This window comes from Bos indicus, chromosome 6 (genome assembly GCF_029378745.1).
Source record: "Bos indicus isolate NIAB-ARS_2022 breed Sahiwal x Tharparkar chromosome 6, NIAB-ARS_B.indTharparkar_mat_pri_1.0, whole genome shotgun sequence".
NCBI classification, from domain to species: domain Eukaryota; kingdom Metazoa; phylum Chordata; class Mammalia; order Artiodactyla; family Bovidae; genus Bos; species Bos indicus.
In genome coordinates, this window is record NC_091765.1 from 93,744,769 (window position 1) to 93,771,944 (window position 27,176).

Genomic DNA, 27,176 nt, shown 5'->3' on the forward strand with positions numbered 1-27,176 from the left:
CTGGTCTTGATTTTGCTGACTGTATAGAGCTTCTCCATCTTTGGCTGCAAAGAATATAATCAATCTGATTTCAGTGTTGACCATCTGGTGATGTCCATGTATAGAGTCTTCTCTTGTGTTGTTGGAAGAGGGTGTTTGTTATGACCAGTGAATTTTCTTGGCAAAACTCTATTAGTCTTTGCCCTGCTTCATTCTGTATTCCAAGGCCAAATTTGCCTGTTACTCCAGGTGTTTCTTGACTTCCTATTTTTGCATTCCAGTCCCCTATAATGAAAAGGACATCTTTTTTGGGTATTAGTTCTAAAAGGTCTTTAGGTCTTCATAGAACCATTCAACTTCAGCTTCTTCAGCGTTACTGGTTGGGGCATAGACTTGGATTACTGTGATATTGAATGGTTTGCCTTGGAAACGAACAGAGATCATTCTATCGTTTTCGAGATTGCATCCAAGCACTGCATTTTGGACTCTTTTGTTGACCATGATGGCTACTCCATTTCTTCTGAGGGATTCCTGCCCGCAGTAGTAGATATAATGGTCATCTGAGTTAAATTCACCCATTCCAGTCCATTTCAGTTCGCTGATTCCTAGAATGTAGACATTCAACTCTTGCCATCTCTTGTTTGACCACTTCCAATTTACCTTGATTCATGGACCTGACATTCCAAGTTCCTATGCAATATTGCTCTTTACAGCATTGGACCTTGCTTCTATTACCAGTCACATCCACAGCTGGGTATTGTTTTTGCTTTGGCTCCATCCCTTCATTCTTTCTGGAGTTATTTCTCCACTGATCTCCAGTAGCATATTGGGCACCTACTGACCTGGGGAGTTTCTCTTTCAGTATCCTATCATTTTGCCTTTTCATGGGGTTCTCCAGGCAAGAATACTGGAGTGGTTTGCCATTCCCTTCTCCAGTGGACCACATTCTGTCAGATCTCTCCACCATGACCCGCCCATCTTGGGTTGCCCCATGGGCATGGCTTAGTTTCATTGAGTTAGACAAGGCTGTGGTCCTAGTGTGATTAGATTGACTAGTTTTCTGTGAGTATGGTTTCAGTGTGTCTGCCCTCTGATGCGCTCTTGCAACAGCTACCGTCTTACTTGGGTTTCTCTTACCTTGGGCGTGGGGTATCTCTTCACGGCTGCTCCAGCAAAGCGCAGCCAATCCTCCTTACCTTGGATGAGGGGTATCTCCTCACTGCTGCCCTTCCTGACCTTCAACGTGGGATAGCTCCTCTAGGCCCTCCTGTGCCCGCACAGCAACGGCGTGGGGTTGGTCCTCCCGGCCACCGCCCCTGGCCTTGGGCATGGGATTGCTCCTCCCAGCTGCTGCCCCTGAGAAGCAAAAAGCAAAGGAGAAATGGAAAGATATAAACATCTGAATGCAGAGTTCCAAAGAATAGCAAAGAGAGATAAGGAAGCCTTCTTCAGCGATCAATGCAAAGAAATAGAGGAAAACAACAGAATGGGAAAGACTAGAGATCTCTTCAAGAAAATCAGAGATACCAAAGGAACATTTCATGCAAAGATGGGCTCGATAAAGGACAGAAATGGTATGGACCTAACAGAAGCAGAAGATATTAAGAAGAGATGGCAAGAATACACAGAAGAACTATACAAAAAAGATCTTCACGACCCAGATGATCACGATGCTGTGATCACTGACCTAGAGCCAGACATCCTGGAATGTGAAGTCAAGTGGGCCTTAGAAAGCATCACTACGAACAAAGCTAGTGGAGGTGATAGAATTCCAGTTGAGCTATTCCAAATCCTGAAAGATGATGCTGTGAAGGTGCTGCATTCAATATGCCAGCAAATTTGGAAAACTCAGCAGTGGTCACAGGACTGGAAAAGGTCAGTTTTCATTCCAATCCCTAAGAAAGGCAATGCCAAAGAATGCTCAAACTACCACACAATTGCACTCACCTCACACGCTAGTAAAGTCATGCTCAAAATTCTCCAAGCCAGGCTTCAGCAATATGTGAACCGTGAACTTCCTGATGTTCAAGCTCGTTTTAGAAAAGGCAGAGGAACCAGAGATCAAATTGCCAACATCCTCTGGATCATGGAAAAAGCAAGAGAGTTCCAGAAGAACATCTATTTCTGCTTTATTGACTATGCCAAAGCCTTTGACTGTGTGGATCACAATAAACTGTGGAAAATTCTGAAAGAGATGGGTATACCAGACCACCTGACCTGCCTCTTGAGAAATTTGTATGCAGGTCAGGAAGCAACAGTTAGAACTGGACATGGAACAACAGACTGGTTCCAAATAGGAAAAGGAGTATGTCAAGGCTGTATATTGTCACCCTGCTTATTTAACTTATATGCAGAGTACATCATGAGAAATGCTGGGCTGAAAGAAGCACAAGCTGGAATCAAGATTGCCAGGAAAAATATCAATAACCTCAGATATGCAGATGACACCACCCTTATGGCAGAAAGTGAAGAGGAACTCAAAAGCCTCTTGATGAAAGTGAAAGTGGAGAGTGAAAAAGTTGACTTAAAGTGTTTCAGAAAACGAAGATCATGGCATCCGGTCCCATCACTTCATGGGAAATAGATGGGGAAACAGTGGAAACAGTGTCAGACTTTATTTTTGGGGGCTCCAAAATCACTGCAGATGGTGACTGCAGCCATGAAATTAAAAGACACTCCTTGGAAGGAAAGTTCTGACCAACCTAGATAGCATATTAAAAAGCAGAGACATTACTTTGCTAGCAAAGGTTCATCTAGTCAAGTTTATGATTTTTCCTGTGGTCATGTATGGATGTGAGAGTTGGACTGTGAAGAAGGCTGAGTGCTGAAGAATTGATGCTTTTGAACTGTGGTGTTGGAGAAGACTCTTGAGAGTCCCTTGAACTGCAAGGACATCCAACCAGTCCATTCTAAAGGAGATCAGCCCTGGGATTTCTTTGGAAGGAATGATGCTAAAGCTTAAACTCCAGTACTTTGGCCACCTCATGCGAAGAGTTGACTCATTGGAAAAGACTCTGATGCTGGGAGGGATTGGGGGCAAGAGGGGAAGGGGACGACAGAGGATGAGATGGCTGGATGGCATCACTGACTCCATGGACATGAGTCTGAGTGAACTCCAGGAGTTGGTGATGGACAGGGAGGCTTGGCGTGCTGCAATTCATTGAGTCGCAAAGAGTTGGACACGACTGAGCAACTGATCTGATCTGATCTGATCTGATAGTTGTTCATAATAGTCTCTTATAATCTTTTGTATTTCTACATTGTCTGTTGTAACCTCTCCTTTTTCATTTCTAATTTTGTTGATTTGATTATCTCTCTCTGTTTCTTGATGAGTCTAGCTAAGGTTTGTCAATTTTGTTTATCTTCTCAAAAATCAGCTTTTAGTTTTATTAATCTTTACTATTGTTTCTTTCATTTCTTTTTCATTTATTTCTGCTTGGGTTTTAATGATTTCTTTCCTTCTATAATTTTGGGGTTCTTTTGTTCTTCTTTTTCCAGTTGTTTTAGGTGTAAAGTTAGGTTGTCTATTTGATGTTTTTCTTGTTTCTTGAGGTAGGACTGTGTTGCTATAAGCTTCCCTCTAGAACTGCTTTTGCTGCATCCCATAGGTTTTGAGTTGTCATGTTTTAATTGTCATTTGTTTCTAGAAATTTTTTGATTTTCCTTTTGATTTTTTCAGTAACGTTGGTTATTTAGAAATGTGTTATTTAATCTCCATGTGTTTGTGTTTCTTACAGTTTTTTTCTTGTAATTGATATCTAGTCACATAGCATTGTGATTGGAGAAGATGGTTGATGCAGTTTCAATTTTCTTAAATTTACTGAAGTTTGATTTGTGACCCAAGATGTGGTCTATCCTGGAGAATGTTCCATGTGCACTTGAGATGAAGGTGTATTCTTCTGTATCTGGATGAAATATCCTGAAGATATCAATGGGATCCATCTCATCTAATGTATCATTTAAGACTTGTGTTTCCTTATTCATTTTCTGTTTTGATGATCTGTCCATTGGTGTGAGTGGGGTGTTAAAGTTTCCTACTATTATTGTGTTCCTGTCAACTGGGGCTATGTCTGTTAGTGTTTGTCTTATGTACTGAGGTGCTCCTATGTTGAGTGCATAGATATTTACAATTGTTAGGTTTTCCTGTTAGATTGATCCCTTGAACACTACGTTGTATCCTTTTTTATCTCTTGTAATCTTCTTTATTTTAAGGTCTATTTTGTCTGCTATGAGGATTGCTACTCCAACTTTCTCTTGCTTTCCATTTGCATGGAATATATTTTTCATCCTCTCACTTTCAGTCTATATGTGTCTTGAGGTCTGAAGTGGGTTTCTTGTTGACAGCATATATATGGGTCTTGTTTTTGTATCCATTCAGCTAGTCTGTGTCTTTTGGTTCGAGCATTTAATCCATTTACATTTAAATTAATTATTGATATATATATATTCATATTGCCTGTTTTTCTATTCTTTTCCGGTATTTATTATATGATGTTGAATATAGTTCCCTGTGCTATACAGTAAATCCTTGTTGTTTATCTATTTTGCATATGGTAGTGTGCATCTATTAATCCCATACTCTGAATTTATCCTCCCTACATTTCCCCTTTGGTAGCTGTAGGTTTGTTTTCTACAAAGACTGCAAAATTTTAAATAGCTGGTTTGTCAGGATGGCAGAATTCTAAGGGATTAAATTTTGTTTATGCAGTAATTTTTTAAATGCTGGTTTGTTTTCTCATAAATCTGTGCCAGAGTGTAAGCAAAAGAAGACAAGCATCAGGAAAGAACTACTACTCTCAGAATTTTCATATTGTATTCCAGTACTTGAGTTCTAACCAGTGGTTAATAGGTGTGGCATAAAAACATGTCTCCTGGCTGAATAAATTTGGCAAACTCTTGATTAAGTAAAGTTAAGCAGCTTTCTTTATTATGGAACTTATCAAAACCTTAAATAAGCAAGTGTGCATTGTAAATCTCTGAAATGAAGGGGGCTGTATCCCTCCCCTCGATTAATTATAGCTTCTCCCAGAGTTAACCAATGCTTTGCAGAACAATATTTGGGAAGCCCAGCACTGCTGCTGCTGCTGCTAAGTTGCTTCAGTCATGTCCGACTCTGTGCGACCCCATAGATGGCAACCCACCAGGCTCCCCCATCGCTGGGATTCTCCAGGCAAGAACACTGGAGTGGGTTGCCATTTCCTTCTCCAATGCATGAAAGTGGAACGTGAAAATGAAGTCGCTCAGTTGTGTCCAACTCTTCACAACCCCATAGACTGCAGCCTACCAGGCTCCTCCGTCCATGGGATTTTCCAGGCAAGAGGACTGGAGTGGAGTGCCATTGCCTTCTCCTAGCTGGTGTTAGTATGTTGGACAATTTGTTGGCACTTCCTCAAGATCAAATGAAATACTCAAGCTGTACTCAGATTGCAAATTTCCTTCCTTCCATCCCTTGGTCCCCTCTCTCTCTTCCTTTCTTCCTTCTTTTCTCTGTGGACAAACAGAGAGGGCCCTGAGATTGCTTAGGCTTGCCACTCTCTCAACTGTTGAAGAGCATCAGGGAGCAATCAGTAATTTTCCTCTAATGCTGGGTCTGAGATGTGTTTGCTCTCTGAATCTGAGTTGACAAATTAGAAAACCTGTTAATATCTTTTTTCTTCCAAATCATTAAAAACAAAACGAAACTTCTTGAGTCCCTTCCACAATTTTCCCCAATTACTGTCAATCATTTCTTAAAGAGGACACGGAAAAGTGTGGTGAAGCAGTTGAAAGGCACAGGTTAAAGAGCAACAAATCCTTATTGTGAAATAAGCTGTGAGAATTGCAACACTGAGTGATGAAAAAAGAAACAGTTCAACTTGAATATCATTAAGAACTGGGTGGGATAGAGCCCTATAGAAACCAGTGCTCCAGTTCTCTGCTTCCAGATAAAGTGACTTGAAGCCAGAGATGTGGGAGCCAGTTCTGCTTTATAGCAGTTTCTATGTGTGGGGTGTGGGGGCTTCTCCAATGGCTCAGTGGTAAAGAATCCACCTGCAGTACAGGAGTTGCAGGAGACCCGGGTTCAATCCTGGGTGGGGAAGATCCCCTGGATGAGGGCATGGCAACTCACTCTAGTATTCTTACCTGGAGAATCCCACGGACAGAGGAGCCTGGTGGGCTACGATCCATGGGGTTGCAAAGAGTCGGACACAACTGAAGCAACTGAGCACGCACACACACGTGTGAGGAAGGTTGGCACTGTTCTATATCTTGCTGTAGCTGCTCCTGAGACTGTAAACTGAAAGAAGAAAAAAGGCACACACTAAAACTTGTAACAGTTAATACTTTATTTTCATCATCAAAATCCTACCCATCCATCCCTTCTGGCCTTGCTCAGATTCCTTCCCTTCTAGGACCAGCTTGCTTTTGGCAGCTCCTGACTTGTCATTTTTGGATTTCGAACCACTTGGCATTGACTGGCTCATGTTCTCTGTGAGTGGTCTTTTCATGGTGTCTAGTAATAGGTGACTGTACTGAGAGCTTAGTATATGACAGTGCAATGCTGTGCTCAGTTGCTCCATTGTGTCCAACTCTTTGCAACCCCATGGATGTAGCCCGCCAGGCTCCTCTGTCCATGGAATTTCCCAGGCAAGAATAGTGGATCAGGTTGCCATTTCCTCCTCCAGGGGATTTTATTGACTCAGGAGTTGAACCCGAGTCTCTTGTGTCTCCTGCATCAGCAGGCCCATTTTTTACCACTGCACCACCTAGAAACCCCTTAGTATGTGACAAGCACTGTGCTAAATTGCTTTGAATGCATTTTGCCATTTAATACTGACAGTGATTCTCCAAGGCGGGTACTAATGTGATCTCCATTTTGCATATGAAGAAACTGAGCTGAAGAAAGGTTCAAGCCACTTACTCAAAATGACAAAATTTGGAAGATAGAGCCAAGATTTTAACCTGGAGAGTCATTCCAGAAGTTACATATTGGTTGGCCAGAAGTTGGTTTTGGTTTTCCCATAAGATCTATTTTTTTTTTTAAATTATTCCTATTTTTTAATTTTATTTTTGGCTGTGTTGAGTCTTAGTCGCTGCACTCAGACTTCCCTCTAGTTGTGGTGTGGGCTCCAGGGAGCAAGGGCTCAGTAGCTGTGACTTGTGGGCTTAGTTGTGCTGTGTCTCATGGGATCTTAGTTCCAGTACCAGGGATTGAACCTGCACCCCCTGAGCCATAAGGCAGATTCCTAACCACTGCACCACTGGGGAAGTCCCTTCCCTTAGAGCTTATAGAAAAACCTGAACGAACTTTTTGTGCAATGCTTAACCATTTTGTCCTACTTGATGAGACCAGATATAATAATAGGAACTCAAGAAATTTTCTGGTTGTAGATTAAAAGGTGGATCCTCAGAGTCTCGTATGGCAAGACGGTTGGAGCAGCACTACTGGGGAAAGCTGCAAGAATTTTTTGGTCTGTTTTAAATGCTAAGGAAGTCATTTAAGATTGCAGTGGATTTATATAGTGTATCCCTTGCCAAGTGCTTGAATCATGTCCAGCTCTTTGCGATGCCATGGACTGTAGCCCATCAGGCTCCTCTGTCCATGGGCATTCTCCAGGCAAAAATACTGGAGTGGGTTGTCATTTCCTCCTCCAGGGGATCTTCCTGACCCAGAGATCAAGCCCGTGTCTCCTGCATTGCAGGCAGATTCTTTACCATCTGAGCCACCAGGGAAGCTCCATATTACGTGTATCTGTATTAAATGAATAAACTTTAAATAAAAACATTAACACCTACTAAAATTCAATAATTTGTATTACTCCTACATGTACTTTAATCTTTTCCAGTGGTTAAATACATGCGTTTTTCATAGTTGTAATCAGCAGCTATGTACAGGCACACCTTTGAAATGTTGTGGGTTTGGTTTCCGGCCACTGCAATAAAGTGACTATCACAATAAAGCAAGTCACACATATTGTTTGGTTTTTGAGTACTCATAAAAATTATGTTTACACTATATTGTAGTCTATTAAGTGTGCAATAGTTTTATGTCTTAAACACAATGACTATACCTTAAATAAAAATATTTTATTGCTAAAAAATGCTAACTGTCATCTGACAGAGTAGAGTTGCCACAAACCTTCAGGTTGCAAAAGAAAAAAACATAGGTGCAAAGCACAATTAAGTCAAACACAATAAAATGAGGCATGTCTGTATTTCTTTGTCTTTCTCTTAAGTATCACTTTGTATATTTCCATGTCTTAGCAAGTCATTGGAAGAATCCACGTAATTGTAGTTTTTAATGGCTAAATAACATTCCCTTGTATTTGTGTAACTTAACTTGATTGGCTATTTTTTGTGCTATGGTTCTGGGCAATAACCAGCAGGGGATAGAGTTACCGCTTGGTGAGTTAAGTATGACTTCCAAGGTTTAACCTGGGATGAGATCTGCTTTTCATGTTCTTATTAATAGCAATAATGGTGTGGTTTGGTGAATTTTATAATTTTTAAAGTATTTTCTCACTTAACTTTGTCATCCCAAGAAACCTTCCTGCAGAAGTGGGAATAGAGCTCAGTTCAGTGCCTAATCAGCACATAGATGGTGATCAAGAAATGTTGGAATGATTTGATTCTGGCGTCCTAACATCTACTTCAGTCTAGTCCCCTTTCAGTGTGTCCTAAAGTAATTACATCAAGAATCTTCTTGTACAACCCATTGTGTTTTTTTTACATTTTTTTGCTTCTTATCTCTTCTGTTTCACTTTCTATTTCATTCCATCTGGCCCTGTTCTTCTATCTCTATATTTTTTTCAATTTTCTTGTGTCTTATTTTTTTTAACATTTCCCTCTTCATTTTGCTTATCTTCTTTTCTGGCAATGCACATTCTTTTTTCAATTTCTCATCTGTCACCCTATCTCCTATTGCTGGAACTAAGAGATGCAAATCCAATCTCTGTCTGGAACTTTCAATGATTGTTTCTCTCTTGTTCTCAGAGTTTGTGTTGCATTTAAGGGACTGTGCTGTCTGCTGAAAAATGGTTGAATATTTCAAAGCATTTCTTTTCTTTGAACTTTTGGGGAAAAAAAGAACATGACCTATGCTTAAATTGAAGCCTTCCTAAATTAAAAAAGAAAAAAAGAACAGCAGCTTTTCTCCTTTTTGTGACTTTTGTATTTTCTCCTTTTTGTGACTTTTACTAGACAGTATCTACCTAGCCTTGGAAATGACCTTACTTAAAAGTCTTCAACTTGGCAGGGCTCCCAATGAAGTTAGGATTGCTTTGTCTTCAGAACTACAGGCCAGGGCCTGAATTGTAGAGAAGGTTTGACTGCTTATGTGTAAAGAATACCATTGAATTTGGGTTCCACAGGTTTTCCTTAAGTACTAAAGACAGAAAAATTGCTATGGCTGCACTTACCTACTTTTTTTACACACATAAATCTCTCCATTTACATGTAATAGGCAAAAATCATGACTTAGATGTAAGTGTGATCATCAGTATCAATGGCAGTCCTGATTGGGCTTGCCCCAGATTAACAATAATGGCTAATGTGTATTGAGCACTTACTATGTACTAACTCCTCCCATACATTGTCTCATTTAATCCTGACTGTGACCCTGGAAGGTCAGAGCTGTGATTAGTAACATTTCCACGTTGTAACCCGAGAGACTAAGGTAAGAGACATTAACCAGCTTACCCAATGTTCCACAGCTAGTATGCAGTAGAGCTTGGCTTTGAAGCAGCGCCACTTCAGAGGGTACACGTGTGAACCCTGGGTCACCAGCCTTCATGACCCAATCTAGGTCCAGTAGGACCTTCTCTTCTCCGAAACAGTATTACTTGTCGTTCTTTCTGAGGCTTTGGCACCTTGCACACCATGGCCTTTCCATATACACTCACTACACTTTCCCTAAACTCTCACTCCCACCAGTTTATATCTTTGCTTTCTTATGTGTTTGGAAGATTAACATAATCTCCTAAAAACAACAACAGCAGAAGAAACTTCCTCACTTCTTCCCCTTGAATCTCTCTGTATCTTCTTCTAAATACCTTTCCCTTCATTCCTTTCTTTGAGAAGGGATATGTCTGCTTTCTGAACATTTGATCCACAGGAACAATATACTCAAAAAGCACGAAAGAATACCTGCCTCACCTCTACCAGAGGTGGTACTTTTTTTCCTTCTCCTGACTCTCTTCATCCACTACTGATGTTTCACCAGTATAATTCAAAAGTAAGTACAGTTGATGCTTGAACGATGTAGGTTTGAACTGCATGGGTTTACTCGTGTTCAGATATTTTTCACTAGTAAATACTACAGTATTATACTGTCTGTGGTTGGTTGAATCTGAGGACATGGAGGAATGGGGATGCAGAGGGCTGACTACAAGTTATACTCCAATTAACCTTTGCATTGTTCAAAGGAGTTGATCATAATTATAATTTAAAATTGAGTTACACCCACTTCCTTCCCACCCCTCTTCCACATTCTAGTCACCGCCACATCTTGCAAAGCTCAAGTCCCTCTTATTTCCTTTGGATAAATAATTCTCTGGCCCTCCTTAGATGCCAGTTGTATTTTGTTGTTGTTCAGTCACTCAGTCATGTCTGGCGCTTTGCGACCCCATGGACTTCAGCACACCAGGCTTCCCTGTCCTTCACTATCTCCCAGAGTTTGCTCAGACTCATGTCCACTGAGTCAGTGATGCCATCCAACCATCTCATCCTCTGTCACCCACTTCTCCTGCCTTCATCGTTTCCCAGCATCAGAGTCATTTCCAATGAGTTGGCACTTCACACCAGGTGGCCAAAGTATTGGAGCTTCAGCTTCAGTTGTATCTTAGGTGTGGCTTTCTTCTGACATTGGACCTTGTCCTGAGCGTCTTGAGGGAAGGGTCTCACTGACTCAATGCTCTGTCTGCCGCAGTAGCTTCCACAGTTCCTCACACCCAACGGACATCCCGGAGGTGTTACTGAAGTGAACTTTTTTCTATATTGGAGGGAAGGCAAGATTAAAACATAAACTGGGGGGAAGAGAGGTTAGATACAAGGTGTCAGGATACTTGGACAGGAAGGGTGCTTATTTCCCCTGTTGGCAGCAAGAAATTGCATCAGACCTGAGGAAGGAGCTTCACTCTTACATCTCACGCTGCCTCTCGCTCCCTTCTTCTTCTAGCCGCCTGTCTCTGTGGGTGCTACCCTGGGCTTCTCACCACATTTGTAAGTTTGTCAACACTGGGCAGAAATCACTGTCCTGTATCGTTAAGCTCTGTCTACAGTAGTGGGCTTTGTTGCTGTTTCTTTATTGGTTTTTCCCAGGGTAAAACTGCAGCCACAGACACTGAAAAATGGCAAGTTTTATTTATTTGTTTTTGTACTAACTCAGAGCTAACCCTAAACAGAGCACACGATTTATAAGCACTCATGAGTGGGCTTTTCGTACTGTTCATCGGGTTCTCAAAGCAAGAATACTGAAGTGGTTTGCCATTCCCTTCTCCAGTGGGCAGGGAAGCCTGGCATTCTGCAGTCCATGGGGTTGCAAAGAGTCGGACATGACTGAGCGACGGAACTGACTGGTGGGTGGGCTAGGACCAAAGTAATGTTCCAAAGGGGAAGTGAGGGGCTTCTTTTACTTCTGCCATCTGTATGTTATTTTCTGGCTTCCTGCTATGCTTGCCTCACAAATAGAACCCCATCAGTTTTCAAAGTGGCATCCAAATTCAGAATCCGTACACACTTCAAGGACCCTGAGCTTCAGCATGGAATCATTTCCTTCTCGCCTGATGAGGAATAGCTACAAGTTCTGATTATTTTAACAGCTTCCAAACACATTTAATGTGGTTGCATTAAGAACCTAATCGACTGACAGGACATTATTAAAAGCCTCACTGTGTATCTAAATACATTTTTATAGGTCCATTATTTATCAGCTAAGGAGTCATGGCCCCATAAAACCAACATGCAAAGCCATTGCTTCGACAGTACACATTTACTTTAATATCTTCAAGCTTTTTTGACTTGGCTCCAAAGACGTGAAATAAGTCATTTCACTGCCATGTGCTTCCATCCATCATGATTGTGGGTAATCCTCACTGATCCTCGAAGCAGAGCCTTTGTGATTTGAAGAAAGCCTCACACCGTGATGACCTCATATAATTTCCTCACAGCAGCAGGATGAAGTATTAGAGGATATTGCCACTGCTGAGTCAAAATATTAATTTTTTACATATTTACATTTTTAGCATGTGCACATGCTGTGCACATTTAGAAAACAAATGGAATCCACTGCTTGCTTAAAAATAAGAAATGTATTTATTTCAGCGTGAGCCGATACTCTGCTTCCAGGCTCCCTTATGATGTGTTCATTAATTTGTGGGTTTAACGTGCTACTTCACCGGGTTTGTGAGCAAGCAGACACATAAACAAATAACTGGAATTCCAGCTACCCTCCTCGCTCCACCTATTTAATATATAGTGATATATGAAGTCTGAAATGGAGGTAATGTGTATGATCTGAAACAGGCTACACGTAAATGTATCTGGGGTCTCTCTCCTCTGTCTCCGCTGTCATCCTTAATGAGTCTTTTATTTAAAGACTCTTTACTGTAATTGAAATAGTGACAAATAAGGATTTACTTACTAAGTAGCAATGGGAGGATTTGAGAGACGGCCTCCTGAACTGTGCTGTTTTTAAGCAATTAAGGGATACGCGCTCACCATTTAGGCATATTTGAGGTTAGTCTCCTCTTTCAATTACAGACGGGAAGGTCAGCGGAAAATGCCCTTCTGCACAGATGGGGCTTTGAGAATGGACCGTTAATCCTCGCAGAGGCTCCTAGATTGGTGGGTTGGAAATTCAGTTCCTCTATTTTAGTAACTGTGGTTCTGGTACAAATTAAGCAGTGACAGTATAAACTTCCTCTGATGTATCCTGTGAACTTGTTCCAGATATCACCTGTAGGGAGGAATGGGACTGCAGGTGGGATAAGGAGGACTACAGAGGAATTTGCTGTTTTGTTGGCCTAATGGAGAAGGCAATGGCACCGCACTCCAGTACTCGCCTGGAAAATCCCATGGATGGAGGAGCCTGGTAGGCTGCAGTCCATGGGCTCGCTAAGAGTCGGACATGACTGAGCGACTTCACTTTCATCTTTCACTTTCATGCATAGGAGAAGGAAATGGCAACCCTCTCCAGTGTTCTTGCCTGGAGAATCCCAGGGACGGTGGAGTCTGATGGGCTGCCATCTCTGGGGTCGCACAGAATTGGACACGACTGAAGCGACTTAGCAGCAGCAGCAGCAGCTGACATTAATAGCATTTTAAGGACACTTTAAAAGCTTGTGTTCCCAGAGAACTCAACTCGGGCTCTCTGATGACCTAGGAGGTTTAGGATGAGGGGAGTGGTTGGTGGCAGGGAAGCTCAGGAAGAAGTGGAGATTTGTATTCTTAGAGCTGCTTCAAGTTGTTGTACAGCAGAAACCAACACGACATTGTAAAGCAATGTCTTCCAATTAAAAAAAAAAGATGTTGTGCTCCTACCAGTGTGAGTCCAGCAAGAATCTGAATCAGGACTTGTCAGATGGTCACCACCTACTAAGAAGAATTCAAGACTGGCCTCCAAATCAGCTTAATTCTTAAAAAATATGCCCCATTGATTTTATTGTGCATGAAGTGACTATTGTGGTAGCAGTTCCCTGGGACACATAGTCACCTCCTGCGGTGTCTGGAGATGGGCTCATAGAGCCTCTTAATTATGTTTAGATTGTATAATTAGTGCATCTGGCTGGCCATAGGGAGATTTCTCTCTTCATTATCTCGAATTGTACTGACAGGGCAGTTGTAAATTGCCACACGTGCAGCCAAGTTTCTCCCTGCTCCTCTTGGCCTGAAGTAAATTGAAAAGCAGGTGGTGCAGGCCAGGTCAGCCTTTTCCCAGGCCTTCAAATTCCCCACAGTTTCCTGGTATTTTCACTCCAATATTTTATTCTTTCATTTAACATATAGATAAGGGCTCCCTTATCTAGATAAGGACAGGGAAGCCTGGCATGCTGCAGTCCATGGGATTGCAAAGAGTCAAATACGACTTAGTGACTGAACAAGGGCTCCCTAACTAGGTACTACTGATTTAGCCAAATTCTACCTTGTAAATTTTAAAGGCATTTTGGAAGCTGGCAGATTGCTCAAAAGTCTTCCCTGGTCATGTCTGAAAGATAAACCACTGGTATATTGGTTTTCCTTCTCAAAGGACACCCAAGGTCTCCATTCCTGGTCTCGACAGCCTTTATACACTTACACAATAGTACTCTTAGTTTTCTGAATATGCCTACTCTAGCCTAAGCCTCAGCAGGTCAGCAGTGGACGTTAACAGAGAAGGGTCTTCTATGAATATAACGTAAGTGGGCAGGAGACAGAAGCCCGGGGACCTCTCTCTTCTTCCCTTAAGTTTGTGTTGAAAGCTGTCATGTGGCAGTTTTCTTGGCTTGTTGCTTCTTGGTTGCTGTTTTCATGTCTTCTGCCATCACTAGTCACCTTTCATATAATGTCTCATTTAAATCTGTAGTAAAAACACAGAAGACCTCAGTAGACAGACTGGCAAAGAATACAGACACACAGACCAATTCCCAGTCACCATGAGAATAAATCCATACTCTTTCCTGACTTACAAGGTATTCCAAAACTAGCATAGCCAGGTCCTGAGCAGCTCTTTCGTAGTTCTTCAACATCCAAGTGTATAGAACCTTTTTCAGTTCCTTGAAGGCATCCTGTTCTGTTGAGCTTCTGGGTTTCTGCTTGTTTTCCTTCTTCTTGGGACCTTTCCAAGCTCCATCCCCCAACTCATTGCCTCTCGCAGCTAACTCCCACTTAGTTTTCCAGCCTCTTCCAGGCAGCCTTCCCTGACTCCTGGACTGAGCTGGTCGCCTGTCAGAGACTTCCATGGTCCCTGTGCTTGCCTCATTTACATTTTACAAAAGTTTGCACTGATCTCAATGTAGTCCCATATCTAAGCATCTGCCTTACAATCTCTTGTTGCTCACCCTGCTCTGCCACCATCTCTATTGCCTTAGGACCCAGGACTCAGTTTGGGCACAACCTTCTTTAAAGTCAGGAAGCACAGACTAAGTCTATTTTAGTGTTGTATTCTTGAATATCCTACTTGGCTACTTCCAACCTGTTCCATGGGAGGGAGGGGAGAGGAGGGGCAAAGTGGAGGGTCTTTCTGCTCCTTCTTCCTCTCCAGCTTGAAGGGTTTTTCTAGGCTGAGGGACTGATGTGGAGAGCATAGGGGTTGTATTGGTAGGGAAGGGTCTGAGTCTCCTTGTTCCAGTTCCACATTTAAGTTTCTTTTGTCGTCTATCTTTCACCTGCTCCCTGGGCTCCATGAATTTGGCATCTGTGCTGGTCTGATTCTGCTAACTTTCTCCGGGAGCACGTGGTGCCCATGCTCCCTGGTCCAGTGGGGGATGGATGCAGTGGATGAGGAAAGAATTCATTGGTTGAGATCTCAACCTACTGTTTGATTACACATATCTGATACTCAACTGTCATCCTGTATCTTGGGTCCTCACCTGCACCATAGTGAAAGCTCTATGAGTACAAGAGACATTTGAACAGCTTTATGGTTTGAAATAAAGATTTGTTACATGTTCAGCTTCACTTATAATAAAAGAAATCTGAATCAAAACAACTATCTAACAGCAGTTTTCACCAGCCAAATTAGCCAGATTGTTTTATTTTTTAAAATGTCTTAGTGCAGGCAAAGTTATGATGAAACAATTGGACAGAAATTTGTAATACCTATTGAGAATTTCACGTTTGTTTCATGACTGCAGTGGCTAAAAGTGTATGATCTGGAGTCAGTGTGAGCAAATGACAACTTCTGAGTCTTTCCTCATCTTTAAAATAGAGATAATAACATTGCCTACCTCATCTTTTCAAATGAGATTATGCATTTATGATAATTAATACAGTGCTTGATGTATATTCAAACCTCAATAAATGTAAGCTATAATAATAATATTAGCTGTACTTATGACACTGTCACTTAGGAAATAATCTGAAAAGCACAAGTGAATTATCTTGGCCTTCATTATAAAAGTGGATGAATTGAAAGTAAGTGATCAAGGATAAGAAAAATGGTAAGGGACTTCCCTGGTTGTCCAGTGGTTAAGAATCTGCTTTCCAGTGCAGGGGACATGAGTTCAATCCCTGTTCAGGGATCTAAGATCCCACATGCCTTGGAGTAACTAAGCTTATGTGCCACAACTACTGAACTACTGAACTCTCACCCTCAGCTAGAGAGAAGCCCTCGTGCTGTGACTAAAACCCAACACAGCTAAAAATAAATATTTTTTTAAAAAAAGAAAATGGTAAATTTGGTTTATTCAATGCTAGAATATTATGCAGTCCCCAAAAATGATGTTTATGAAGAGTCCCTCAATGGCATATGGAAATGATGGCATTGAATTAAAAAAAAAGTACTATATGGTATTAAATTTTAAAAAGTTATTATATAATGACATTTAGTAGAATCTCATCTACATAATGGAGAAGGCAATGGCACCCCACTCCAGTACTCTTGCCTGGAAAATCCCATGGATGGAGGAGCCTGGTGGGCTGCAGTCCATAGGGTCACTGAGAGTCGGACACGACTGAAGTGACTTAGCAGCAGCAGCAACATCTATGTAAAAATCTATATAGGGAAAATTGTACAGAAAAAGAACTAAGAGAAAAAGTTCTATGTGAGTAGCTATTTACTCTGAAAGATTTATGTAGGGGGATTGTTGTGTTTATTTATGCTTTATAAAAATGCTTTTCATAGTTTCTTCCATGGCTCGCTTTGTAGTCAGAAAAATAAAATTGTAAGCTCCCTGTCTTGAGCCCCACTCAGCCCCTCTCAGTGTGGAAGATCACAGTGGGCTCCCAGGCTTGATTGGTGCCCAGGGGGACTGGCCACTTGTAGCCTGTCACCCCTGAGCAGTCTTCCTGTGGGAACAATGCTTTTCTGACTGTAGTCAGGACACTGGAATTAGTCCTCAAGCCCTGTTGCTCTGATTTCTGGCTTCTTTACCTGCACATCATAACTCATTTTGAGCTCTCCCAAGGAATTCTTTCCTATAATTTTGACTTCAAGCCTCTTAAGACAAAGGTGTTTCCTAGGTTTTAGGAATTTAGTTTTCTTTTCTAGTTGGTTTAATAAAAGTCAGTCAACCTTCAGGTTGACTCCACACAAGATTTGAGAGCATATTGGTTTTATGTGGTCTTCTGTTGGGAGGTTGTTATAAGACAGATTTAGGAAGAAAGAGTTGCAGGAATGTATTGTAGCTCAACTGATAAAGAATCCACCTGCAATGTGGGAGACCTGGGTCTGATCACTGGGTTAGGAAGATCCCCTGGAGAAGGGAAAAGCTACCCACTCCAGTATTCTGGCCTAGAAAATTTCATAGACTATATAGTCCATGGAGTTGCAAAGATTCAGACATCACTGAGCGACTTTCACTACTACTGCTGTTTACATTAACAACCCAGGAGGGCTTCCCCAGTGATGCTAGTGGTAAAGAACTCGCCTGTCAATGCAGAAGACCCAAGAGACACAGGTTCTGGGTGGGGAAGATCCCCTGGAGGAGAGCTTGGCAACCCATGCCAGTATTCATGCCTGGAGAATCCCATGAGCAGAGGAGCCTGGTGGGCTACAGTCCATAGGATCACAAATAGTCGGACACGATGGAAGCAACTTTGCACAGTACGTACACGCATTAACACAGGACTCAGGCAGTTGTTTTGGGGTGAATCTATTCCTAGGATTGGGTGTTTAGTATGACTTATTAAAAATGATTTTATTCATTTATTTTTGTCTGTGCTGGTCTTTGTTGCTGCACGGGCTTTTCTTTAGTTGCGGTGAGCAGGGGCTCCTCTCTGTTGCAGTACGTGAGCTTCTCATTGTGGTGGCTTGTCTTGATGTGGAGCACAGGTTCTAGGGCATAAGCACAGGCTCAACAGTTGTGGAGCACAGGCTTAGTTTCTCCATATCATGTGGAATCTTCCCAGACCAGGGATCGAACCTGTGTCTCCTGCAGTAGCAGGTGAATTCTTTATCATTGCATCACGTGGGAAGCCTCCAGCATGACTTTTTAAGCTATGGATAAATGAATAAGGAATGAGTACAGGTAGTGCGGATGCTGAAGCTGAAACTCCAGTACTTTGGCCACCTCATGCGAAGAGTTAACTCATTGGAAAAGACTCTGATGCTGGGAGGGATTGGGGGCAGGAGGAGAAGGGGATGACAGAGGATGAGATGGCTGGATGGCATCACCGACTCGATGGACATGAGTTTGGGTGAACTCCGGGAGTTGGTGATGGACAGGGAGGCCTGGCATGCTGCAATTCATGGGGTTGCAAAGAGTCAGACACGACTGAGCGAATGAACTGAACTGAACAGGTAGTACACATAAAGAATCCAACTCTCCAAACTCGAGTAGTTACAGTCTCGTGTATAATGTGAAACTGTAAACTAACCTGGATTAATGTGATGCTTTGGGTAATGTGCAGTTGATTGTTTTATTTTTTCAGGCGTCACTCATTGATTTCTCCTTGCCTCTGGGTACTCACTCCATCATGCGTTGTGGTGTGTGTGGTGATTGATTCCACACCTCTTTAAGGCTTAATATGGAGCCGTGGAGAGAGGCAGAGGCCCTGAGTAATTGTGAAGTCTCTGCAACTCTCTCCTTTATTTGTATTGAAATATAATTGACCCACAGCACTGTGTTAGTTCCTGGTGTACAACATAGTGATTTGATATTTCTATACATTATAAAATGATCACCACAATGAGTCTAGTTACCGTCTGTCACCATAGAAAGTTATTATGGTATTATAGCCAGTGTTCCCCATGCTGCACATTTTATCCCCATTACTTATTTATTTTGTCACTAGAAGTTTGTATCTCTCCTTCGCCCCCACCTGTTTCACTCATCCCCTCTCCAGCACTCTCCTCTCTGGCCACTGCCTGTTTGTTTTCTCCATCTTTGACTCCGTTTCATGTTCTTTTTTTTCTTGCTTTTTAGATTCCATATGTAAGTGAAGTTATATGGGATTTGTCTTTCTCTATCTGACCTATTTCATTTAGCATATACCCTCAAGGTCCATCCATGTGGTTGCAAATGGCAACATTTTATTCTTTCTATGGTTGAGTGATATTCCATTGGGAATATATATATATACTACATCTTCTTTATCCATTCATCTACAGATGGACATTTAAGTGGCTTTCATATCTTGACCTTTATAAATAATGCTGCAGTGAAGATAGAGGTGCATGTACGTTGTCAATTTAGCGTTTTTGTTTTCTTCAGAAAAATATGCAGACATGAAATTTTTAAGCTTTTGAGACACCTCCATCCTGTTTTCCATAGTGGCTATACCACTTCACATTCCCTCTCTCTGCAACTCTTGGCCCTTTCCACAGGCTTTTGGTAGCTGTTTACCAGACCAGGATGATGCAAACAGCCATGTCTGATTCTAAGACCTTCGGCAAATGAGAGTTAGGGGGATAGAAGAGGTTGAGGGTTGTGAGGTATTTCTACACTTATCAGGCAACAAGGGGCAGAGAATGACTGAGAGGAGCCTCAGGACAAAGCACAGGAAGAGGGGAAAGGAGGTCGAGGAGGACGGGCGATCTGAAGTGTCGTGTGTTGCAGACACTTTGGGTGAGTTAGGCTTCCCACGTGGCTCAGTGGTAAAGACTCCACCCGTGGTGCAGGAGACTCAAGAGACACAGGTTCGATCCCTGTGTTGGGATGATCCCCTGGAGTAGGAAATGGCAACCCACTCTAGTATTCTTGCCTGGAAGGTTCCATGGACTGAGGAGCCTGGTGGGCCACAGTCCATGGGGTTGCAAACAGCCAGACATGACTGAGTACAGCACATGGTACAGGAGTTAGAGGAGGCCATTGCATCTGGTCTTAGGTGGTCAGAGCCCTTTTCAAGAGTGGTAAAAGCTGAACTGTGGAGGCAGAAGGCAGATAACAGTGTGGTGAGAAGTTAGACAGGCAAGACAGTTGGGTGGTGAGGGGAAGGCAAGAGATGGAATGGTTGTTGAGAAAAGTTTTGGGGGGAGTAAGTAATGCAGAACACATTTGGAGGTTGATGTCAAGGAGAATGAAGAGAGATGGGGGTAAAAGATGTAATAATGTTGCCATAATGTTCAAATAATGTTGAGTATTGGATCAAAAAATATGGGTGGAGGAATTAGCCTCCCCTTGGGAGGGGAGATGAGTTGAAATAAAAAGAGGTTGACAGGAAAGAAACAAAGGTACTCATGCTTGATGGGGTGAATCAAGTAGAGGGTGAAATAACCTGGGAGGAGCTGGGAGGGCGGCAGGGTGGGTTCTGATGACTGGGGAAGAGTAGCAAGGGTTTCAAAGCAGCTGCCACGAGGGACTCCCCTGGTGGACTGGCAACTGAGACTGTGCTCCCAAGGCAGGGGACCCGAGTTCAATTCCTGGTCAGGGAACAAGATCCCATGTGCCTCAACTAAAACCCAGTGCAGCCAAATAAATAAATAAAAATAAACATATTTTTAAAAAGCAGTTTCCATGAGAGTGGGAAGGAACGTCCATGAACTAGCTCCAGCTGCCTTTAGAATTATTTCATACACATCACACAATTCATTCAAACAGTGTCTAGAGTTCCACACAATCAGACAAATCCATAAATATTTGTTTATTGTAGCCACAAAATACTCAAGAGATCTGCTTACTTTCTTTTCAAAGCATCTCCTTGGTGATTATTCTTTTTCCTTTCTCTAATTGTATGCTGGAGAAAGCCTCAGTTAGAGGCAACTAGTTTTTAGACCACTGCACACCTGCAGATCTCGTTGACGCATGCCTGAGCCCGGCACTCTCGTAAGCACTGGCTTAAATGAAGAGGAAGAGGCCAAGACTTTTCAGACAATGGAGCCTTGAATCCGTCCTGTTTCCTGGGTTTCCAATTCTAACCTGTACCCACTCATCAAGGTAATCATACAATAGAGCCACCTCCATCTGCTCCAGTGACTTTTCAGTGCTCCTGGCACTGAGAGGAGAGTACACAAAAAAAGAAAACAAAAAGGTTGGAATTGTGTGGAAGCCATACACTGAATCAGGGGGAAATAGCCTCCTTATCAGATTTCTCTTGATACACCCATCATTTCCTTTATAATTTACTGAAGGACTGTAATGGGGATTAATTTGCCTCATAGGATATCAAGAATAGTTTCTAATATTGGCAAAAGGCTGCAAGAAACTTGAAACTCCTGAAGTTCAGAGAAAGGTCAGATGCTGTTCGTTTATGTGCCGCTATAAAAAAGTTGGCATTTTTGAGGAGGACACTCCAGGTTCAACTTCTGGAGTGACTGCAGAGGCCCCAGAAAGACTTCTTGTGTGGATGAATGGGTACTGGGTATGGAGTTAACATCTCTTCTTTGGCATAGAACATGTCTCAGATGATCAGCAATTAGAAAGAGTGTCACTGAGGCTTAGAGAGAAAGAAAGAAGAAAAGAAAGTGCTAAGTTGTGTCCAACTTGTGATCCCATGAACTGTGGCCCATCAGGTTCCTCTGTCCATTCTTGCCTGGGATTCTCCAGGCAAGAATACTGGAGTGGGTTGCCATTTCCTTCTCCAGGGGAACTTCCCGACCGAGGAATTGAGCCCAGGTCTCCCGAATTGCAGGCAGATACTTTATCAACTGAGGTAATCAATTTTTTTTTATTGACAAGGATTCTTTAGTCTCAATATTTCTAGAAATCACAGTCTCTGTCTACAAGACTTTAGGATGATTAGACATACCTGGCTACTGAATGGTGCTTTAGTGACTGCAAACAGTGCTTTGAATCCTAGCGGGGAAGATAGACAGACCATATAACCAGACCTTTATTTTCCTAGGTCTTTACTCCTTTTTCATTTTGGGGGGTAATTTGTGGCTTCCATCCTTGGGATGGAGGGTAGTAAATGGGACTTGAAGCATTATTACCACTTAAAATAGGAAAGAGGAAGTTTTCACCTATAGGGAGAGCTACACACAACCAAGTTCTCTAATCAGAGGAGGACTGTTATACGGGTGAGAACAAGAAAGAGTGCTGGCCGTCCCAGATAATTAATCTTTGACTTTTAAACTGAACTCTTCTTTGTAACTTGACCTCTTTGTTGCAGTTTAGTTGCTAAGTCGTGTTTCACTCTTTGAAACCCTATGGTCTGTAGCCCGCCAGGCTCCTCTGTCCATGGAATTCTCCAGGCAAGAATACCGAAGTGGGTTGCCATTTCTATCTCCAGGGGATCTTCCCCACCCAGGGATCAAGCCCACATCTTCTGCATTGGCAAGCAGATGCTTGACCATTGAGCCACCAAGGAAACTCTAACTTTACCTCTAGTTAAGGATTGAAAATTTCCCCCAATTCAATTATCAGCTAACCCTAATCCTCTCACACCAATGTCTGAGACTGGAGAGCTGACTCTGGAAGACCCCCTTTGGGAGGTGGAGCCTCGTGGAGGTACTGAGCATACTAAGAAGCTCTGTGAATGAGGAGGGGCTCTCTGTATTTGAGCTCTCAGAGCTCTCTGTGTTGATCTGATGGACTGTTTCTGTTATCTGACAGTTCTTTCTACACTCCTGGCAAGTATCTATCACAGGCTGCGCTAGGGTTTGAAGGCTGTTCAATTGGAAAGGGACGAAGACTCAATCGCTGTGCTGGGCCTGGCCATTTGCTAAAAACCTCAAACACACCGTTTGTACTGGTCCCAGGCTTCTACTTTACTGATGTACACACTGCCTTCAGGCTACTCCCCAGCTGTCTGCGCTGCAGCAGTGGTCATTGCAATCCCTTTTACCCTTCAATGTAGAAATGAGACACTGCTTTCATAGCATCCGTGCCTTCTCTCTGTGCCCCTCTGTCCTCTCTAGACTGCCACCCTCTGTGCCATCACTGTGCAGCCAACCTCCGTGACACCGGGAGCGTCTGCCTGCGGTGCCAGAATGCCCGGAACCTGCTGCTGGGGGACCGCTGTGTCCCTGATTGCCCTTCTGGGTACTTCGTGGAGAGAGGAGCTTGTAAAAGTGAGTAAGTGCTGGACGCAGGAGCAGGCGGTGCCTCGTGATCTTCTTTCACTTGGGGCTCGTACCTGAGAAGGCTTGAACCTCCAGAGAGAGAGATAGAAAGCGAGAAGCACACCAGTACAGGGGGGAGTCACGCCAGTGCAGGGGGAAGTAAAGCATACCAGTTAACCCTCTCCGTGCGGGAGCTTTTATTAGTGGCTCTGGGTGTGCTGCTTTGGAAGGTAATTTGGGTTCATGGGTTCCCTCCGTGTCTCATCTCTCTGCAGAATGTCACTCCTCCTGCAGGACCTGCCAGGGCAGGGGTCCGTTCTCCTGCTCCTCCTGTGACACTGGCCGTGTTCTGTCCCACCTTGGCACCTGCAGTATCGCCTGCTTCCCCGGGCACTATCTCGATGATAACCGTGTTTGTCAGCGTAAGTTTTTTTAAAAAATGAACTGTGTATCCTTTCTTGCTCTTCTGAGGTCATGGAAGGACATAGAGATTTTTTTGCTTCCATATTCTTACCTAACCTTTATTTTTAGAAAAGAAAGAGAAAGAATCTACAAAGCATATGGAGGTGATGAATAGATGATAACTCAGATATGGGCCTAATTGGAAGTGCTGGGCTAGGTCTCTCCTTTGCAAATACCAGCTGTGTGATCTTGGGCCAATCATTTAACCTCTCTGTACTGTAGTTATCTCATTAAAATAATTAAAATGTTAGTCTATTTTTTTCCTATGGTTTCTTTTAGTGAGTCATTTCCAAGATCCTAAGCGGAGAACAGAGCTCATTTGAAGTACACAAGCCATGACCTCAGCACTTCACTGGGTTTGTTTTTGAGATATGTTTGTTGAATATTGACAGTATGCAAGGCTTGATGTGCTACAGGGCATTCAGTTTCTGCCCAAACAGTAGTTATTTTTGTCTTGCATGAGAGCTACTTGTATAGATGTCTTAGTTCTCAAATAAGCCAAAGCATGATTAATTATCTGAGTCACACACAAACGAAGAGTTGGGATAAATTGGGGCAAGGGCAAATCGGAGGGGGAAAAATCAGGAAGTGCTTCACAGATGAAGGAACAGTTTTGGGACAGGCTGAGGAGGCTTATTTCATTTCAGTCAGTAAAGTGTCAGTTGCCAAAAAATTGTGTTATACCTTTCTCATTTTGAAAATGACAGTTAGCAAATACAGTGCAGGTATTTCAAGTTTGTGTCCTAGGAAGTCCCATGTTGAAGGAATTAAAGAGCCATGGTTAGCAGAGTGGGCTCTCAAATCAGGTAATGGAATTGCAACTCCTAACTGCCCCTTAACTAGCTTTGTGACCTTGAGCAGGTGAATTAACCACTAGGCTTTAGTTTCTTTTTTCTATAAAAGGGGGATTGTAATAGTGCCCTCAGCACATCTAGGGCTTTCCTGGGGGCTCAGTGGGAAAGAATCTACCTGCCAATGGAGGAGTTCAGTTCAGTCGCTCAGCTGTGTCCAACTCTTTGCAACCCCATGGACCACAGCACACCAGGCTTCCCGGTCCATCACCAATTCCCAGAGCCTACTCATACTCATGTCCATTGAGTTGGTGATGCCATCCAACCATCTCATCCTCTCTCGTCCCCTTCTCCTCCTGCCTTGAATCTTGTCCAACATCAGAATCTTTTCTAATGAGTCAGCTCTTACAAATCAGGTGGCCAAAGTATTGGAGCTTCAGCTTCAGCATCAGTCCTTCCTATGAATATTCAGGACTGATTTCCTTTAGTCCTGGAGCCAATTTCCTTTAGCCAAAGGAAGAAACACAAGTTCAACGTCTGGTCAAAGAAGATCCCACATGCCCCAGATCAACTAAACTCATGCACCTCAAGTACTGAAGCCTGCACACCCTAGAGCCCGTGCTCCCCAATAGGAGAAGCCACTGCAGTGAGAAGGACACTCACTGCAACTGGAGAGTAGCCCCCCTTGCTGCAACTAGAGAAAGCTCGTGTGCATCAGTGAAGACCTAGCACAGCCAAATAAGTAGTTTCTATATCTAACATCATTGCACTTAGCATAGACTTTAGCAGAGACTAAGCTCTCAGTATAGCTATTGTTGTGTTACTGTCATCATGCGAGATGAGAGACAAATCAAGCATTAAAAGATACCTATATTTTATAGATACAAAGATAGATATTACTGTTAGTTTATGCAGATGCTTGCAAGGATTAGCATTTGAAATGAAGTTCTTGGAAACCCCCGTTTTGCATCATCTGTTGAGAAACCAGAGATAAAAATCCTTTTTCAAGACAATGAAAAGATTTTTTTCTTTTTACTTTTGTAACAAAACCTTTGCTTGGTATATATCAACTGTCTACCAGCATCTGTAGGTTCTGTAACACAAGAGACATGAATGAAATACTTAAATGTTCTGCTCAAGAGCAAGGGAGTACTGCTATAGAAGGAGTGACTTAGATTGATGAGGCTCTTCACTGCAGTAGAATCACAGAAATAGAAGTTCAAAGGAAAAAACAGAATCCCTTATATAGTATATAGGTGACAAAAATATGTTGCATGGAAATACTTCTCTTCTGGGAAGCTTTTGCCCTGAAGAAATGCATTTGATATGCTACCATGTAAATAGGATTTTATAGACTAAGTCAGTTAAATTAAGAATATTCTAACTTTAGTTTTTGCTAAAGCTTAGGTTTCCTTCTTCCAAAGATTGAGTAAAGCATGCCCCTAAGTTGTGGTATTTTAATTTCTAGTACTTAAAAAAGTTATCCACAGTGTCCTTTTCTAATGATCTTCATTAGAGACAATTATAGGCCTGAAAATTGCAGAGATTGTTCTGTAAAGGGCTTTGTAGGAAATATAATCAGTATAAAGGGGAGACATTAATAACTATATTATAGAAAAAAGTAAGAGCTACAGAGCTGTCTAGAGCCTGGTTACAGAAACCTTTAGAAATTGCATACTGAGCCCTAACATTCAAGGACTGCCAGTTGAGTAGATGAAGAAGAGATGATAATTGAGGATCTCAGTACTTGAAACCATAGGGCCCTAGGGTAGCAGGAGAACTCAAGTATCGGAGTCAACCTCGCACCCAGGGCAGAGGTTTTCTCTCACCCCTTCACAGGCATCTGCAGATGAGGAAGGGCGGTCCATTGGTGGGGGCTGTAGTTGTTGGACAGTTCTTTCTCATCAGCCCTAGAACTTCCCTCTGGGGAAGTATAGCATGGCTCCTTGCTCATTCATTCAGCCTGTTATCTTCAAAAGTTGGAAATTAGCCATCATCTCCCAGCTGGACCTCTCTGCTCCTGGCAGGACTGGAGTCAGTGGAATATAGGAGCGAAAAGAGAGGACCATCTCAGGGCTACAGTAGCAAACAGGCCTATTCAGGAGGGAGAATGGACTTCACAGGCTGTGAGGTCGCTTCCTCTTCTGTGAATGATGGTTACGGTACATCCGTGCTCCCCTCACTGCTCCCTGGTCCACTTGCCACCATCTTCACTATCTTCTTGGCATTTTCCATGGGGTCACTGACCTGAGAACTGTGCCTATTACTCGAGACGTGGTCCCCCAGTGTGACTGCAGTAGGGCTAATACCCTCTGTGGTCTGAATGTCGTAAGATGGAGAAAAGGACCTGCACCCACACAGCTCTGAAGGAGGACGCTGAGAACCCAAGGGGCTTGGAATGTGCAGAACCAATTTGAATGAGGCAAGGTCATGCGGGGATTGGAGGATGAAGGGTTCAGTAAGAGAGGAAGGAAGATTCAAAGAGAAATGATGGAAGCCCTCTGCTCTATAGTCTGACACCACTGCATCCCTCCAGATCTTCCACATAGTCTTAATAATTCACAGCTCTCGGCAGGAACCCTTTCCTTGTGGCAGTCAGTGAAGGGGCTGATTATGCTTCTGGAATGAGAGACTTCACAGAAGGACTCGAGAACATGCAGGCCGATGGAAGTTTGAAGAAGAAAACTTCAGGAAACTCTAAGCTGACCTGTCACCCCCATGTGGAGAAACTAGCCTTGAGGCTTCATTTTGCAGCTCTACATACAGCAGTGGGTCCAGCTGACATTGAGGTTTACATGAAGGCTCTTCAGCTTAAGACTGTGTTCATTTCTTTAGTACCATGTCAACTTTTAGTAAGCTCTTAATCAACTAAGATTCTTAGATTTTTT

At 42.7% G+C, this 27,176-nt stretch overlaps 1 protein-coding gene across 2 annotated transcripts in view; it reads left to right on the forward strand.

Annotated features, from left to right (window-relative positions):
• FRAS1 (Fraser extracellular matrix complex subunit 1) overlaps positions 1-27,176 on the forward strand; it is a 534,964-nt gene that overhangs the window by 321,281 nt on the left and 186,507 nt on the right. For both annotated transcript variants that reach the window (XM_070791638.1, XM_070791639.1), the window contains exons 21-22: positions 22,892-23,044; positions 23,311-23,457. In XM_070791638.1, the coding sequence (XP_070647739.1) occupies positions 22,892-23,044; positions 23,311-23,457 (300 nt within the window). The remainder of the gene's footprint in view (positions 1-22,891; positions 23,045-23,310; positions 23,458-27,176) is intronic.